Raw genomic sequence first — 13963 nt, forward strand, 5'->3', positions numbered from 1 at the left:
TTTTCTTATTTTTTGAAAGCCCAAACAGCTGCCATCCAAATTCAGTCCCAACCTCAAATAATGCTAGCTATCTACATTAGCTACGAGCTATGAGTTGGGTCTTCCCAATAGTAATGCTCAGCAAGAAAAAAATTAGAGAGAGATTTGGTTACAAGTTAGATTGAGAGCAATTCGGTGTGCATTTAGCCGGCAACATTTAGATTAAAGCAAATTACACAAATACTGCTCTTTTCCTCTATAACCATTTTGGTAGTGCATTGTATACAATGCAACGTATTCATGGTTAAAATGTGATTGTAATAAGTGCCTTAATTGCATATGTGATATGGCTTCAGATAAACTTAGTAAATTTGAGTACAGAATTTTTAATTGTCTCAAATATCCCATTATGATGCCTGACGACAACAGAAGCTCTAGTGAACGATGCAGCGATATCTGATTTCACGCAGGTTCACTTGTACAAATAGCTTGTAGCTTTCATGTCATTATCTTGATGTAAATATTCTGCATCAGGGTGAAACCCGAAGCAACCAAATTATTTAATACCATGCAGAACAGGTTACCATGCAGAAATGTCTCCTCAAGGATAGGAATATGTGACATTTTGACTTTGTGGGAACATTTGGTTGGTCCCCACAAGGAAAACAGATTTTATTTATAAAAACTTGTATTTAAAAAAGTAAATAACTTAAAAATAAAATTTTCATAGTGATTCCTGAAGTTAGGCTTATTCTTAATTATTGGCATTAAGCATTATGTCACAAGGATAGTAAGAGGTGTGTGTGTGTATAATTTCCGAATAATGAGCTGGAATCATCTTTTTTCCCCTTTCTTAGCCTGCCAACATCCTCTTAGATGAGCATGGCCATGTCCGCATCTCTGACTTGGGCTTGGCCTGTGATTTCTCTAAGAAGAAACCCCATGCCAGTGTGTGAGTGCTTATAAAGTATTTTATTTAACCCCTGAAACTCCTGGATTATTATTTAGTTATTCATCTTGTAGAATGCATTACTACTAACTTCCTGTGACCTTTTCAGTAAATAGTACACAAGTTAAAAATGTACACTCACTGAGCACTTTATTAGGAACACTATATTAATACTGGGTAGGGCCTCCCTTTGCTCTCAAGATAGCCTCAATTTTTCATAGCATGGATTCCACAAGATGTTGGAAACATCCCTTTGAGATTCCGGTCCATGTTGACATGATTACATCATGTAATTCCTGCAGATTTTTCAGGTGCACTTTCGCGCTCCTAATCTCCCATTCTACTACATCCAAAAGGTGTTCTGTTGGTTTCAGGGTGTATGGGAAGGCCAATGAAGAACATGGAACTTGGAACATGGAACAATGATGCCATGGTCAAAATCACTGAGATCACATTTCCCACCCAATTCTGATGGGAGAATGTGTCAAATACGAATGGCCCGTATCTGGATGATTTTATGCATTACACTGCCGCCACACAATTGGCTGATTAGATAATTGCATGAATGTGTAGGTGTACAGGTGTTCCTAATAAAGTGTTCAGTGAGTGTACGTTTTCAGTGTGCAGACCCTTGACCGATCACAGGAGTTTAAAGTGTTAAGTGTTTAATCCCAAAAAAATAAAACTGAATATATATGGGCTTTTGTAGGGGCACCCATGGCTATATGGCACCAGAGGTTCTGCAAAAAGGGACAGCATATGATAGCAGCGCTGACTGGTTTTCACTGGGCTGCATGCTGTTTAAACTTCTGCGAGGGTAAGAACCAGCATTTCCATGCTGTAACAGTGAAATCATCAATACTTCACTATGCACCTCTGTCTTTTTTTTTTTTGTTTGTTTTTTTTTGGTTTTTTTGCTCGCTGTGTCTGCATTTCACTCTGTCTCTCAAAACTGTTTGATGTGGGGAGTAAAGTTTAAATGTCAGGGGTCTCAACACAGGAGGTCAGCTCACAGACTTAACAGAGGAGACAGGAGGTAGATGAGGGGGTGGGGGCTGTCAAAGCCAGCTGAAGTAGCAGTTACTAGGGAGGAGGGAGCAAGGGAAGTGAGCGATCTAATGTAAAGGTATAACATGTCTGTTCATTGAGGGAGGTGTATGTGTGTATTAGTATTTGAAAACCAACCAGGGAGTCAGTGTAACCTGGAAACATGTATAACAAAACAACTGTAATACTAGGTTGTCATATTGTGAACATTACTTACTCATCGCCACTAAATTGTACCAGTGTATGTGGCACATATTCAGCTTCTGTTTATTCGTATGTACATCTGGCTGCTGTGACTCTCCTCCCTGGATTTGATTGCTTGGCTTGCTCTGTGCTCTGTGTTCAGTAATATAACAGGTTATTTGGCTTCTCACAGGCACAGTCCATTCCGGCAACACAAGACCAAAGATAAACATGAGATTGACCGCATGACACTTACTATGGTAAGCCACTTTTTAAATGTGCAATATTTATTTTTAAATGTGATATATGTATATATATCACGTTTAAAAATAAATGTGTGTGTGTGTATACACACACGCATTGTGGTCCAAAAGTCTAAGACCACTTTTTTTCCATTAATATTGGAAATAAACAGATGGTTTTAGAATGTAGAATAGTTAAAGCAAAGAAAGTAAATTAAATATGTAATATTACATAAAGAGCTCTCTAGAGTTTACACAGAATGATGCGAAAAACAAAGTGGCAGAAATATCTTGTTGATCAGACCTTTTTGGTCCGAGAGGTCAGACGAGAACAGCCAGACTGATTTGAGCTGACAGAAAGGCTTCAGTAACTCTTTACAACCGTGGTGAGCAGAAAAGGATGTTGAACCTGGAGGTGGATGGGCTACAACAGCACAAAATCATGTCGGGTTCCAGTTTTGTCAGCAAGAACAGGAATCTGCGGCTTAAGTGGGCGCAAGTTCACCAAAACTGGGCAGTTGAAAATAGTTGCTTGGTCTTTTTCCAGTCTTCAAAATATATCGATAAAAGGCCAGATCCAGAATTTCAGCAACATCCTCATCATCTGAATTACTGCTGTATCATCATGTATTTCTTTTTTTAAACCAGTATATTGCTGAGCAAGGTTTTTTGATTACTCAAATCAGGGTCATGATAATTCTTGGTTGACTGGTTTTTTTTTTTTTTTAGATATGTAGTGCATTTTGCATGGAATATCTATCCATTAGGGACACTGTCTTTAATATTAGGGGAATTATGTCTAATGTGAGTGACTGGCATTAATCTAATTCTCATGCTCCCTTTAAGAATGTAGAGTTGCCAGACTCCTTCTCGTCTGAACTCAAGGCTCTGCTGGAAGGACTGCTACAAAGAGATGTGGCTAAGAGGTTGGGCTGCCAGGGTCGGGGGTAAGTGCCTTGATTTTTACTCATTTTACGTAATAATGGATCAAAACCATCACCCTGTCTAGATTTGTTTACTGTTTACAGTTTAAAATTAAGGCATAAAATCATAATTAGCATTCTGTGCTGGGTTTACTTCTATGCACTTACATTTATGATGAGAATATGTTCTTACCTGACTATTCACTGAAGCACTGACACCCTGCTGGTCAGAGGCATTGGTGGTGTCTGATGTGGGTTTTTTTCTTATTCACCGGTGCACCCTGTAGGGCTTCAGAAGTGAAGGAACATCTGTTCTTCAAAGGAATCGACTGGCAACAGGTCTATCTCCAGAAGGTAAGGCTGTAGGTGCTGCTGCATTGAAACTGATGTCAAAGCCTCATTTTTCATATTTTGAGTGACATAACTGCATTGGGATTATATGCATTTAAGTTTCCTGATGCCTTCTCCTTAAGATTTTCCACAACTATAATGATCCGTGTTTAGGGGTATATCCAGCAGTTGCTGAAACCTTATTGTTTTTGCTTACATATTTACTTCTTTGTATTTTTCCCCCCTAAAACAAATTGTAAGTTGTGAAGATGTGTATAAATTGTAAATGTGGTCAATAGCTAGTACTCCCTCTGGCTACTCAGGCAAGATGGGCCCAGCAGTGGCACTCTAATGTAACATTATAAGCCATATATTGAGGACCTTGAGGTATCTGTAACTATTGGTTGCATGGATTTGCACAAAACGAAGAAGGCAAAGTCAGGACATAATCCCACTGATTTCGGCAAAAGTTTGGTGCGTGGTCATATGGAGTGGGGCAAAATTCAGATAGCTGATTCTCAGGAACCCTAAATCTGATAGAGTTAAACTTTTGTGTACTGCATGTTCATGCTGCTCTGTAAGAGGATTTTTATCCTTGAATGGCAGTGCCCTCTAGGGACCCTCTGGTACAAGAGTTCCTGGGGTTGCTTGATTTACAAAAATGGGGTCAAGAAACTCACAGTCTCTTCTTTTGTTACATTGATTTATTTTATCATTTAATATTAAAAATATTGAAAATGGATTTTGTGTGCTCTTATTTAAAATGTTACTGTGAGTCAAATTTAAATTAATAGTGTATGTTATTTTCTTCTTTTCACTATTCTGATACACTGCACTAGTGTAGTTCAGCAATAAAAAAATTTCCCCATCCATCTCCCACCACTAAACAAACTAGCATTGTGTCTCAAACTGCATACTTATGTCCTATTCTAGACTGTTACTTGAGTATTAACATTAACTGGTTTTCTTATTACAGTTAGTGTTTGAATTTTGAAAACCTCTCATGTAGCCTTCAAACCTACTGAAAGGTCTGTTTTGGATCCCAGTCTTCTGGATTTTCTACATTAGTAAATACTTTTGAGGATAAGGTCAGAGTTCTGGTTTTGTGAGAGCTTGTCAGTCTGTGTATCGCTGCGCATGAAATCTACACGCAGTTTACAGTTCGACTTGGAAACCAAACAGACAGGGATGTTTTGGCTCTGACGTGCCATCTATTTAATGTCGCTTTTCAGTCTTCCAGATGTACCTACGATACGCAGGCGTGTGTGAGAACAATGCTGCTCGCATTTTCACTGCTTCTACACAGACACACACACACAAAATCAAGTATTAAGTTTAAACCAGGCTCTTCCACTTCTCATCGGCCTGTATCACCCATCCCCAGTATTCAGGGAATAGACCTTTGGTGATTAGTCACTTATGTTACAAATATTTTTTTGAAATGTTCGAATGGTACATTGTTCCTATATTATAAATCTGGAATGTAAAAAGATGTGGAGTGGTCAAGGCTTGGGGTCGCAGAAAATGTATGTATGTCCATTCGGGGGTTTTGCCCAAAAGATCTGGGAATCTCTGCTGTAGTAACTGATCCAATGTCACTCAAATTAGCCATGAGGGGGTGTTCATAGTTTTGCTCATAAAAACAAGCATATCTCTTGTAAAATAAAGTGTACAATTAATTTTTTTGGATTCTTTTGCTGAAACCACAAAAATTTGCCTTTTGGATCATTTAGCCCTGCCCTTTCAAATTTATGATGATGATTTATGTAATATCCAAAAGGATTTTTAGGATTTTTGCCCTTTATTTAAAAAAAATTGGTGTCTGATTATTCATCAGTCTGCACCTATCACCTATCACTTGTCAGTCCTAGGAGGGCAGAAATTGGTTTACTCAAACAGCTGTCAGGACTGGTTGCATGGATTCACAAAATTTGATAGACATGTTTAGTACAAGGTTCTGAGGAAGTCTGCACGGTTTGGGGTGTGGTCATCAGTAAGGGGTAGATTTAAGTTCAAATAGCTGTTTCTCACGAGTGTAACTCCAGTTGAGCTGAAATTTGGTGTGTTGCATTGATGTGCTGATCTGTAAAGGATTTTTTAATGGTGACTTGGTTACTTCAAAAACATGGCTGCCATCAGCCAGACAGTCTCTTTATTGTTTTTTGTAATTTGGCAAAACTGGCCACATTTGTGAAGAGTGCTTGGTCCTCAGAGATTGCCATTTGCAGCTATATTAATGTTTATGTTTGGTTTCAGTATTCTCCGCCACTGATTCCTCCTCGTGGAGAAGTGAATGCTGCTGACGCCTTCGACATTGGCTCTTTTGATGAGGAGGACACCAAAGGCATAAAGGTAAAGCATCAGAGTTAAACCAAAAAGCAACACTTTAGTACCCACTCTGTGTATTTTTTGAATAATGGCAGGCTTTGGCTTCAAGCCTACCAGGTATGTTTTAAGATATTCTAAAGCTTAAACAGTGAGAGAACAATAGAAAATAGAAAACGTTAATGTATTTTTCTGGTTCACTGTGGCTCCTGTGAGCTCTAGTGAAGTAGAACAAAAGACTGTTTGTTGCACTTTGCAAGGGCTGCAGAAGTGCCTAGCAACATGTGCCTGTTTGCTAGGGGTCATGATTGTTGCTCATGTGTGTGTTTTGTACTAGAACAAGTCATACACTTGTTTTACTTTCTCTTTTTGACTCTCTCACACAGACACAGTCCTGCATGTTCAGTGCCGGCTTTAGGCTTGTCTCAATTTACAACAAAGCTGTGCAAATGGTTTTCCCATGAGAGCGAGTTGGCATGTACCACTTGCTTTCTGTTTTCCTTGCACTCTTGAATGTATTCTTTTCTCTGGTTCTGGGTTTCAGCTGCTGGACAGTGATCAGGAGCTGTATAAAAACTTTCCCCTGGTGATCTCAGAGCGCTGGCAGCAGGAGGTGGCCGAGACAGTGTATGAGGCAGTCAACAGTGACACAGATAAGAACGAGGCACGCAAGCGAGCCAAGAACAAGCAGCAAGGCCACGAGGAGGGTGAGGCTCTCACATGTACACAGACAACGACCATAAATTCCTATGTCGAGGCTCCTGAGTGGCGCAACAGAAAAGCTTTTGCCTTATCATCTGGAGATCGCAAGTTCAAATTTATTCTGTGAGCTTAAGAGGGCAAAAAAAAAAGGGAGGGAGGGATGGCATACACTCTCTCACCTATCATTCAGAGTGACACTAGCCAATCATGGGTGTCTGTGAGCTCATACATGCGGAAGAGGGCGGATAGTGCTTTCCTCCAAATGTTTTCTCTGTCGTTGCATGAGCAGCAGTTCGAAAAGATGTGGTCGGCTAGCTTTTACATGCCTCAGAGGTAGCACATGATGTATATATACATTGTGTGTTTGTGTGTGTGTGTGTATATATATATGTGTATATATATGTATATGTACACACACACACAGTGGTAAACATCTTTATTTAGGCCAAGTGTTTATTATGGATAGTGTCCATATTTTCGAATGTGTGAGGGATTTGTAAAAATTACTTCATTAATCATATCTGGCTATTATGTAATAGTAAGCACAAACGTTGCCTGTCTAGTAAGGTTGCAAGTCTTTGCAGAAATCTGTCTCAGAAAGATAAAAAGATATAGGCATCTTCCGTTTTACTTTACATATTGCACAAGCATGGCCAAGCATCACGGTAGCTGTATGTGCACCTTTGCCCACAACTTACATCCGTATTTACTGTTTTCGTGGATCTAAATTTCATAACCTGCTCATTCATGCAATTATCCATTCAGCCAAACTCTGGCAGCAGTGCAAATCATAAAATCCCGCAGATACAGGTCAAGAGCTTGATGATCACATGAAACACCAGAGTGGAGGGAAAATGTTTTCTTAGTAACTTTGGTTATTGGCAGACAGGCTGGTTTGAGTACTTCAGAAACTGCTGTTCTTCTGGTATTTTCACAGACAACAGAATGGTGTGGAAAAACATCTAGTGAGTGGAAGCCCTACGGACAGAAACACCTTGTTGACTTTTATCTCAAACCCAAATGTCGTCCATGTACAGCAAATTCAGGTCAATGTTCTTGTCTTGATTAGGCTGGTCAGAATCGCCTGCTTTTAGCAAGAAACTTTTAAGAGTTGACTGTTTTGCCATTGTCTGTTCAGCTGCATGATTGTAGAGTGACTATTTGCTGGTAGAAAGAGGAATGTTGAACTTTGGAATTGAATGCAGTGGTGTCTGACTGAGTAAGAGGAAATTTTGGAAATTTCAGACTTGAATAGAGTGTATATGACTGGATGACAGGCATTTTTAATTTTCTAATTCTGAAAAACATATCTGGATTTTCTGTGCATGTCAGCAGAGAGTTCCATCTATAAGAGCCCCCAGAGTCCATCCCTCAAAGAAACCCCTGTGATGAGCAGCTTTAGCATTTTTAGCTGAGATATGTACTTTGCTACTTGTCTTAGTTTCTCAGATTAAAAAAAAAGATATTAAAGAGAATTGGCAACTATGTAGCAAACTATACGAATCCCATTTGAATTTCCATCTCACTTTTTGAACATGACCACTGTAGCTGTGATTTGCTAGAAACAATGATTCCATAGCAGTGGCTATATGTGAGCCTGTGCCCATGATAGCATTTCTGTTTTTGGCTGACAGGAGTGGAACCCAGTGTGGTCTTCTGTTGTTGTAGCCCATCCATCTCAAGGTTCCATGTTTGCGCATGCTGGGATGCTTTTCTGTTCACCATGGTTGTAAAGATTGATTGAGTTACTATATCCTTCCTGGCAGCTCAAACCAATCTGGCCATTTTCCACTCATCTCTCTTATCAACAAGGTGTTTCCACAGAAGTGTCTCTCAATCATTGTGTCTTGTTTTTTGCACCATTTTGTGTAAACTCTAGAGACTGTTGTGTGTGAAATTCCCCGGAGAGTAGCAGTATCTGAAATACTCAAACCAGCCCACCTGGCATGCCACGGTTAAAGTCACAGAGATCACTTTTTTTTTTTTTTTTCCTCTCCCAGTTCTGATGTCTGATGGGATCATTAACTGAAGCTCTTGACCTGTAACTGCATGATTTTATGCATTGTGCTTCTGCCACCTGATTGGATAACTGCATAAACGAGCCAGTGTTCAGGTGTTCCTAATAAAGTGGACGGCGAGTGTATATTCAGATTGCATGGTGAATTTAAGAGCCGAGTTTTAGTATATCTAATAAATAGTAAATCGCATTGCTTTTTGATAACACTGAGAGGACCCTTCTCAAGCCGGGGGAATGTGAACACATGACTGCTGCTGTGATGCTCTGGAAACAGTTGTCTAAGACTGGTGATACTGAACTGATGATGTTTATTTTAGCCTAAAGACAAATATTATTATGAGTCCTCAAGGAGCGTATTTATAGGAAATGAGTTGGCCACAGTGGTCTGGGACCAGTGTTGTTTTACTTCAGTTTTGTCATCAAGCTATTCTTTAAGCCTTTCGTGATTTACTGTCTATGCTTTGGGAAATGGCCAAGCCTCCATGCTGTTTTTTTTTTTTTTTTTTTTGTTTTGTTTTGTTTTGTTTTGTTTTGTTTTGTTTTGTGCTTAGACTATGCGCTGGGCAAGGACTGCATCATGCATGGCTACATGCTGAAGCTTGGAAACCCATTCCTGACTCAGTGGCAGCGCCGATACTTCTACCTGTTTCCTAACCGTGTAGAATGGAGAGGAGAGGGCGAGTCTAGGGTAAGTATGCAAATTTCTGGCACTGCAACTAACTTTCTTTTGATAATGGTGGTAATGGTTAATATGTTCATTATTTTTGATTTTCTACTTAGTTTGATAATTTTAAAAATATATATTTAAAATATTCCTTTGCAGCATATCACTCAGCTAATACTACTACAGAATTCTTAACTAGGATTAATTAAATAACATATCATTAACTGTAGTATAACATTATTGACATTTATCAAATAATCTGTCACAGCGTGAGAATATTATCAAGTGCTTATGTCAACTAAATGAGCCACCAGAACTAACGCAAAGTGTATTCACTATATTTTTTACTGGTTCAAAATAAAGGCAAACACTCAGCTGGATGCATGATGCTACATGCATTTGGCTTGCCATTTATGTGCACAAGGCGTTTGCATTTTCAGTGTGTGGAATCAACTCCAAAACTTTGAGGTTGACTCTTAGTTTTCAATGCCTAGAATCACCCTCAGTGTAAAACGAAAGCAGGATGGAGACTTGACACACAACTTTTGTTAGAAATATATATTATGTACAATGAGAAACACTACTGCCCAGCACTGCATAATGCACACTCTTCATGACATGTGAGAAAACCTTTTTCTTGTAGACTAATCACATTTGGGACCATGTTCTGTCTTTTTAACTCAGTGAGTTGTCATACAGAGTACCTCCTTTGTGGCCAAAGTAGCATGAGATTATAGTTATTTATTGCTTATTTATTTATATTATATATTTTTTATTTATTATATTTCTGATAGGGCAGTAAAGCTGGATAAGTATGAATATAAATGTGCAATACAGCTAGAAAACTGTTTAAGCTAGGATAACTCAAAAGACGACATGACTGCTAACTGTGGTTCAACCTGGCATGTTCGCTTTCACTGTATGAATGAATGATTGATTCCAAATCTAAATATTACTCCCATGAAAACACGTTATCTTATGAGGCATACGGCATAGTGTAATGTTTCCATACCTTAATGGAGTTTTTCTTCGTTGTAAGGCTCGGTTATTGATCAGAAGGTCAGGGGTTCAAGCCCCAGCACCGCCAAGCAAGCACTCTATTGGGCCTTTGAGCAAGGCACTTAACTCTTTCTGTTCCAGGGGTGCTGTGTCAAGGCTGACCCTGTGCTCTGACTCTAGCTTCCTAACAAGCTGGGATATATGAAGAAAAGAATTTCACTCTGCTGTAATGTATATGTGACAAAAACAACCTCCTCTTGTTAGTCTGTAGGAAGTAACATAGTGCACCACAATGTGGTTTATAACACAGTACAACTAATTGATAATTAAATTTGTTGGCAGCCGTTTTATCAAAGTTTATCAATTTTGTTGATTAGTTGTTGCAGCCGTATAATTGCCTTTGTGTCTGTGAATAGCTAATTAAATTAATGCTTTAAATATGCTTATACAGTATAAACCAGACAGACTCAAAAACTATGAATAGGCCTTGTTAAACAAGCAGGTTGTACATCAACATCTTTTGAATGGAAAAAAGAGCAGTTGCCTCTTCCACCGGCAGCTGGCAGTAATCCTCAGGACAAACAGGCCTGCCTCAGCTGAGAGGATTGCTCTGGATGGGTTGTACAGCTTCAGAGTAGCTGCAAGATATGTCCAAACTATACCATTAAGAGCTGTAAAATGTTTTATGCAGGATTTTGCAGTCGTTGCTTGACTTAATAGGCAGCCATTGTAGCTTTAATAAGACTGGCATTAAATTAATGTTTTTTTACCTGTGTAGGTTGCAGGCTACTGTGTTCCAAACTACCTGAAGCTTAGTTAAAGAGATGGGAGAGCCCAGCCAGTCATGTGTTGTAATAGGTCCAATCAAGAGATATAAAAACATGTACTAGTTTTTTAGTGTCATGTAGGGTTAGTATAGGGCTATGTTTCACACATCTTAGCTATATATAAAACTCTGAAAGCCTGGAGTACTTATGGCTTTTCAAAACAGTGTAAGATTCTTAGCTACTTGGCAGCTGTCCATCAAAAAGGGGTGGGGGTGGGGCTGGAATCAGAGTAGTGCTGAATTCAGCTTAAGTGGGAAGTTTAAGCTACAATGTGAGGAAAAAACACAGATTCCTCTGTGCTCATGTTTTGTTAGCAACAAACTAGCCAGCTAACTGTGATGAGTGACGTATATTTACCTCCTCAAAACAGTGAACTGTATAGTCAGTATTATAGGTTTAGCAAGCTAAAATGTCCCTATGTTGATTGATCTAAAGCAAATACTTGTATATACAGCATAACTCTTTTAATGGTAAGCGGTGCTACTTGGTTGATTTGCAGTCATTTGCTGAACTCAAGGTTGAGGAGTCTCAAGTTTATGAGTAGGAATTCTGAGTTGATGGGACAGGTTGTTTTTTTTTTTTTTTTTTTTTTTCTTTCCCCCCCCCCTTAGCCGGGCAGCTTTAGTTGAATGCAGCGTAATAAACAACAAGTAGTAAAAGGTGAAAGTGCACATTTTTGTTCTATTTACACTGACACTTTCAGCTAACATGTTGTCTAACATGCAGTTGTAGAGTTAGTACACTCTCTACATACCACACACTTTTCACTGCTGGGTCTGCTGTTGTTAGCTAGGATTCGCAACACTAATTCACAGCTCTTCATTTTGGTGTGGGTATTCCCTTCACACAAATATCTGCTTTTCTACACTTGGATTAGTTTGGCCCATAGAACACATTGTACAACGTTGGCAGCCACTGCTAACTAGGGGTTGCAAGACTACTAATTTTTACTGGTTGATCAGTAATTCCAAAAAGTATTCGACTAGTCATGGTTTGCATAGTTGAAGCAAAAGCTATTTCTGGACAATGCTATATTTTTGGCTGTTGTATTTGTGCAGCAAAGAATGTGTCAGACTTAATACTTAATTAAATTTATGGCTTTTTAGGCTGCACTGTTAGTATTGAAAGTAAATAAATCGGAGCAATAAATATGCATTTATAATTATGGTCCATTAAAGTAAAACAAAATTTAAAAAGACTTTCTTTTTAAGTCTACTTTTTTAGTAGACTAGTCTACATAAACCACTTCTGCTAACCATGTAACAGAGCTTATGCTCATGCAGTTATTTAGTCTTTTGGTAAACAATTATGGGGATCAGCAGTGTGCCCACTGCCTTGGCACTGACCATCTTAAGTAAGTTGTCTTGTTGACTGCGTGTTGATGCCAGTGCCAACACACATGCTTGGATGGTAGATTTCAGTTCTAACTCAGCGCTTCTCAGTCTAAACAGCCTGTTTCTTGTAAATGCTTAGACCTTGTGATAAACATAGTCCATTTGTCAAACATAGGCACTGTATGAAGCCTTAGAAAGCAGTCTGAGGTGCTTTTTAGATGAATGAACAACTTTGCAGCAAATATGGCTCAGCTCAAATTAATGAAACAGGAGCTGAGACCATGTAACTCAGATGTTCACATTCCTTAGCATAACCCTCCTAATAGTTCAGTGGCCACTCACCTTGATGATTGCCTGCCAGCTGAATCACCATATGCAGCTCCATAGGTTATCTCAGTATCTGCTGAGAATACTGCTGGTGCCTGCTGGCATGTTTGCCCTTATGCTTAAGCTCATTATAAGGCATGACAGCAACCCAGAAGATGGCTGTTTCATGAGCAGGCCTGTCTTGTACATATTCCTGCTCTTGATGCTTGTATTGCCACTGGTGGTTTCACCAGACAGAGCACTGAAGATTCATTGGTAATATTGCATCATGTGTAGCCTCTTCTGGCAATACTTTGGCTATTCTGCTGCCTAAAGAAGCCATGCTCATGCCTTCCAGTCATTACAGGGTGCGTCAGATTGCATTCTTCATAGGGGGTCACATCCTCAGGCTTCTGATTTGCTGAAGGGTCTTCTGATGGCACTGACCCGGCCAGTCACGGTCGTTTGGTCTCTGCTCACATTTTTGTTTTCATGCTCTGACGCATTTTTGTCAGAAAACATGGATAAAATACATGAGACAACAGATGTTGTCCATCTGCGACACATGCCCACATGAGTATCTCATGGAAAGTGACTTTTATAAGTGGAAATCTTTCAAAACATTCTACTGGCAAACACATGCATGGATTTTAAACCGAGCAAAAGACAATACAGCACAAAAGAGGAGGAAGTGCTGAGTCGCTCACACACTTCGAGTCATTCACCCCTCCTTACCAGGATAATTTTTTTCTAAGCTGCGATATCTGAGAAATAAACTGGACGAACTTTTAACCTTTACTTGCTGGAAATAAGAATGCCATCATCTCTGCCTTCTGTTTGGTTGAAACATGGCTATCTCCTGAAACAAACCCCTGACTCCACACTGGACATACCAGGTCTGCAGTTGTTGAGAGATTCCAAGTTCACAAACAAAAAAGTCAAAAGGTGGTGGGGTATGTTATGTGAATAATAACTGGTGCAATGATGTTACAGTCTTGACAAAATACTGCTGGTCATCTGTAAGCCAATCTACTCTCCTATACAATTCTTTTCTGTCATTGTGGCTGGTGTGTATATTCCACTACAAGCTAATGCCTTTTATGCAGAGCAGCTGCTGTCTGAACAAATCACGCAGC

The 13963-nt window shown here is 39.3% G+C and overlaps 1 protein-coding gene across 1 annotated transcript in view; it reads left to right on the forward strand.

Annotated features, from left to right (window-relative positions):
• grk3 (G protein-coupled receptor kinase 3) overlaps positions 1–13963 on the forward strand; it is an 89042-nt gene that overhangs the window by 64590 nt on the left and 10489 nt on the right. The window contains exons 12-19 of the mRNA XM_026943872.3: positions 837–931; positions 1638–1745; positions 2352–2418; positions 3247–3347; positions 3611–3677; positions 5910–6005; positions 6523–6685; positions 9249–9385. Of these exons, the coding sequence (XP_026799673.3) occupies positions 837–931; positions 1638–1745; positions 2352–2418; positions 3247–3347; positions 3611–3677; positions 5910–6005; positions 6523–6685; positions 9249–9385 (834 nt within the window). The remainder of the gene's footprint in view (positions 1–836; positions 932–1637; positions 1746–2351; positions 2419–3246; positions 3348–3610; positions 3678–5909; positions 6006–6522; positions 6686–9248; positions 9386–13963) is intronic.

This window comes from Pangasianodon hypophthalmus, chromosome 17 (assembly GCF_027358585.1).
Source record: "Pangasianodon hypophthalmus isolate fPanHyp1 chromosome 17, fPanHyp1.pri, whole genome shotgun sequence".
NCBI classification, from domain to species: domain Eukaryota; kingdom Metazoa; phylum Chordata; class Actinopteri; order Siluriformes; family Pangasiidae; genus Pangasianodon; species Pangasianodon hypophthalmus.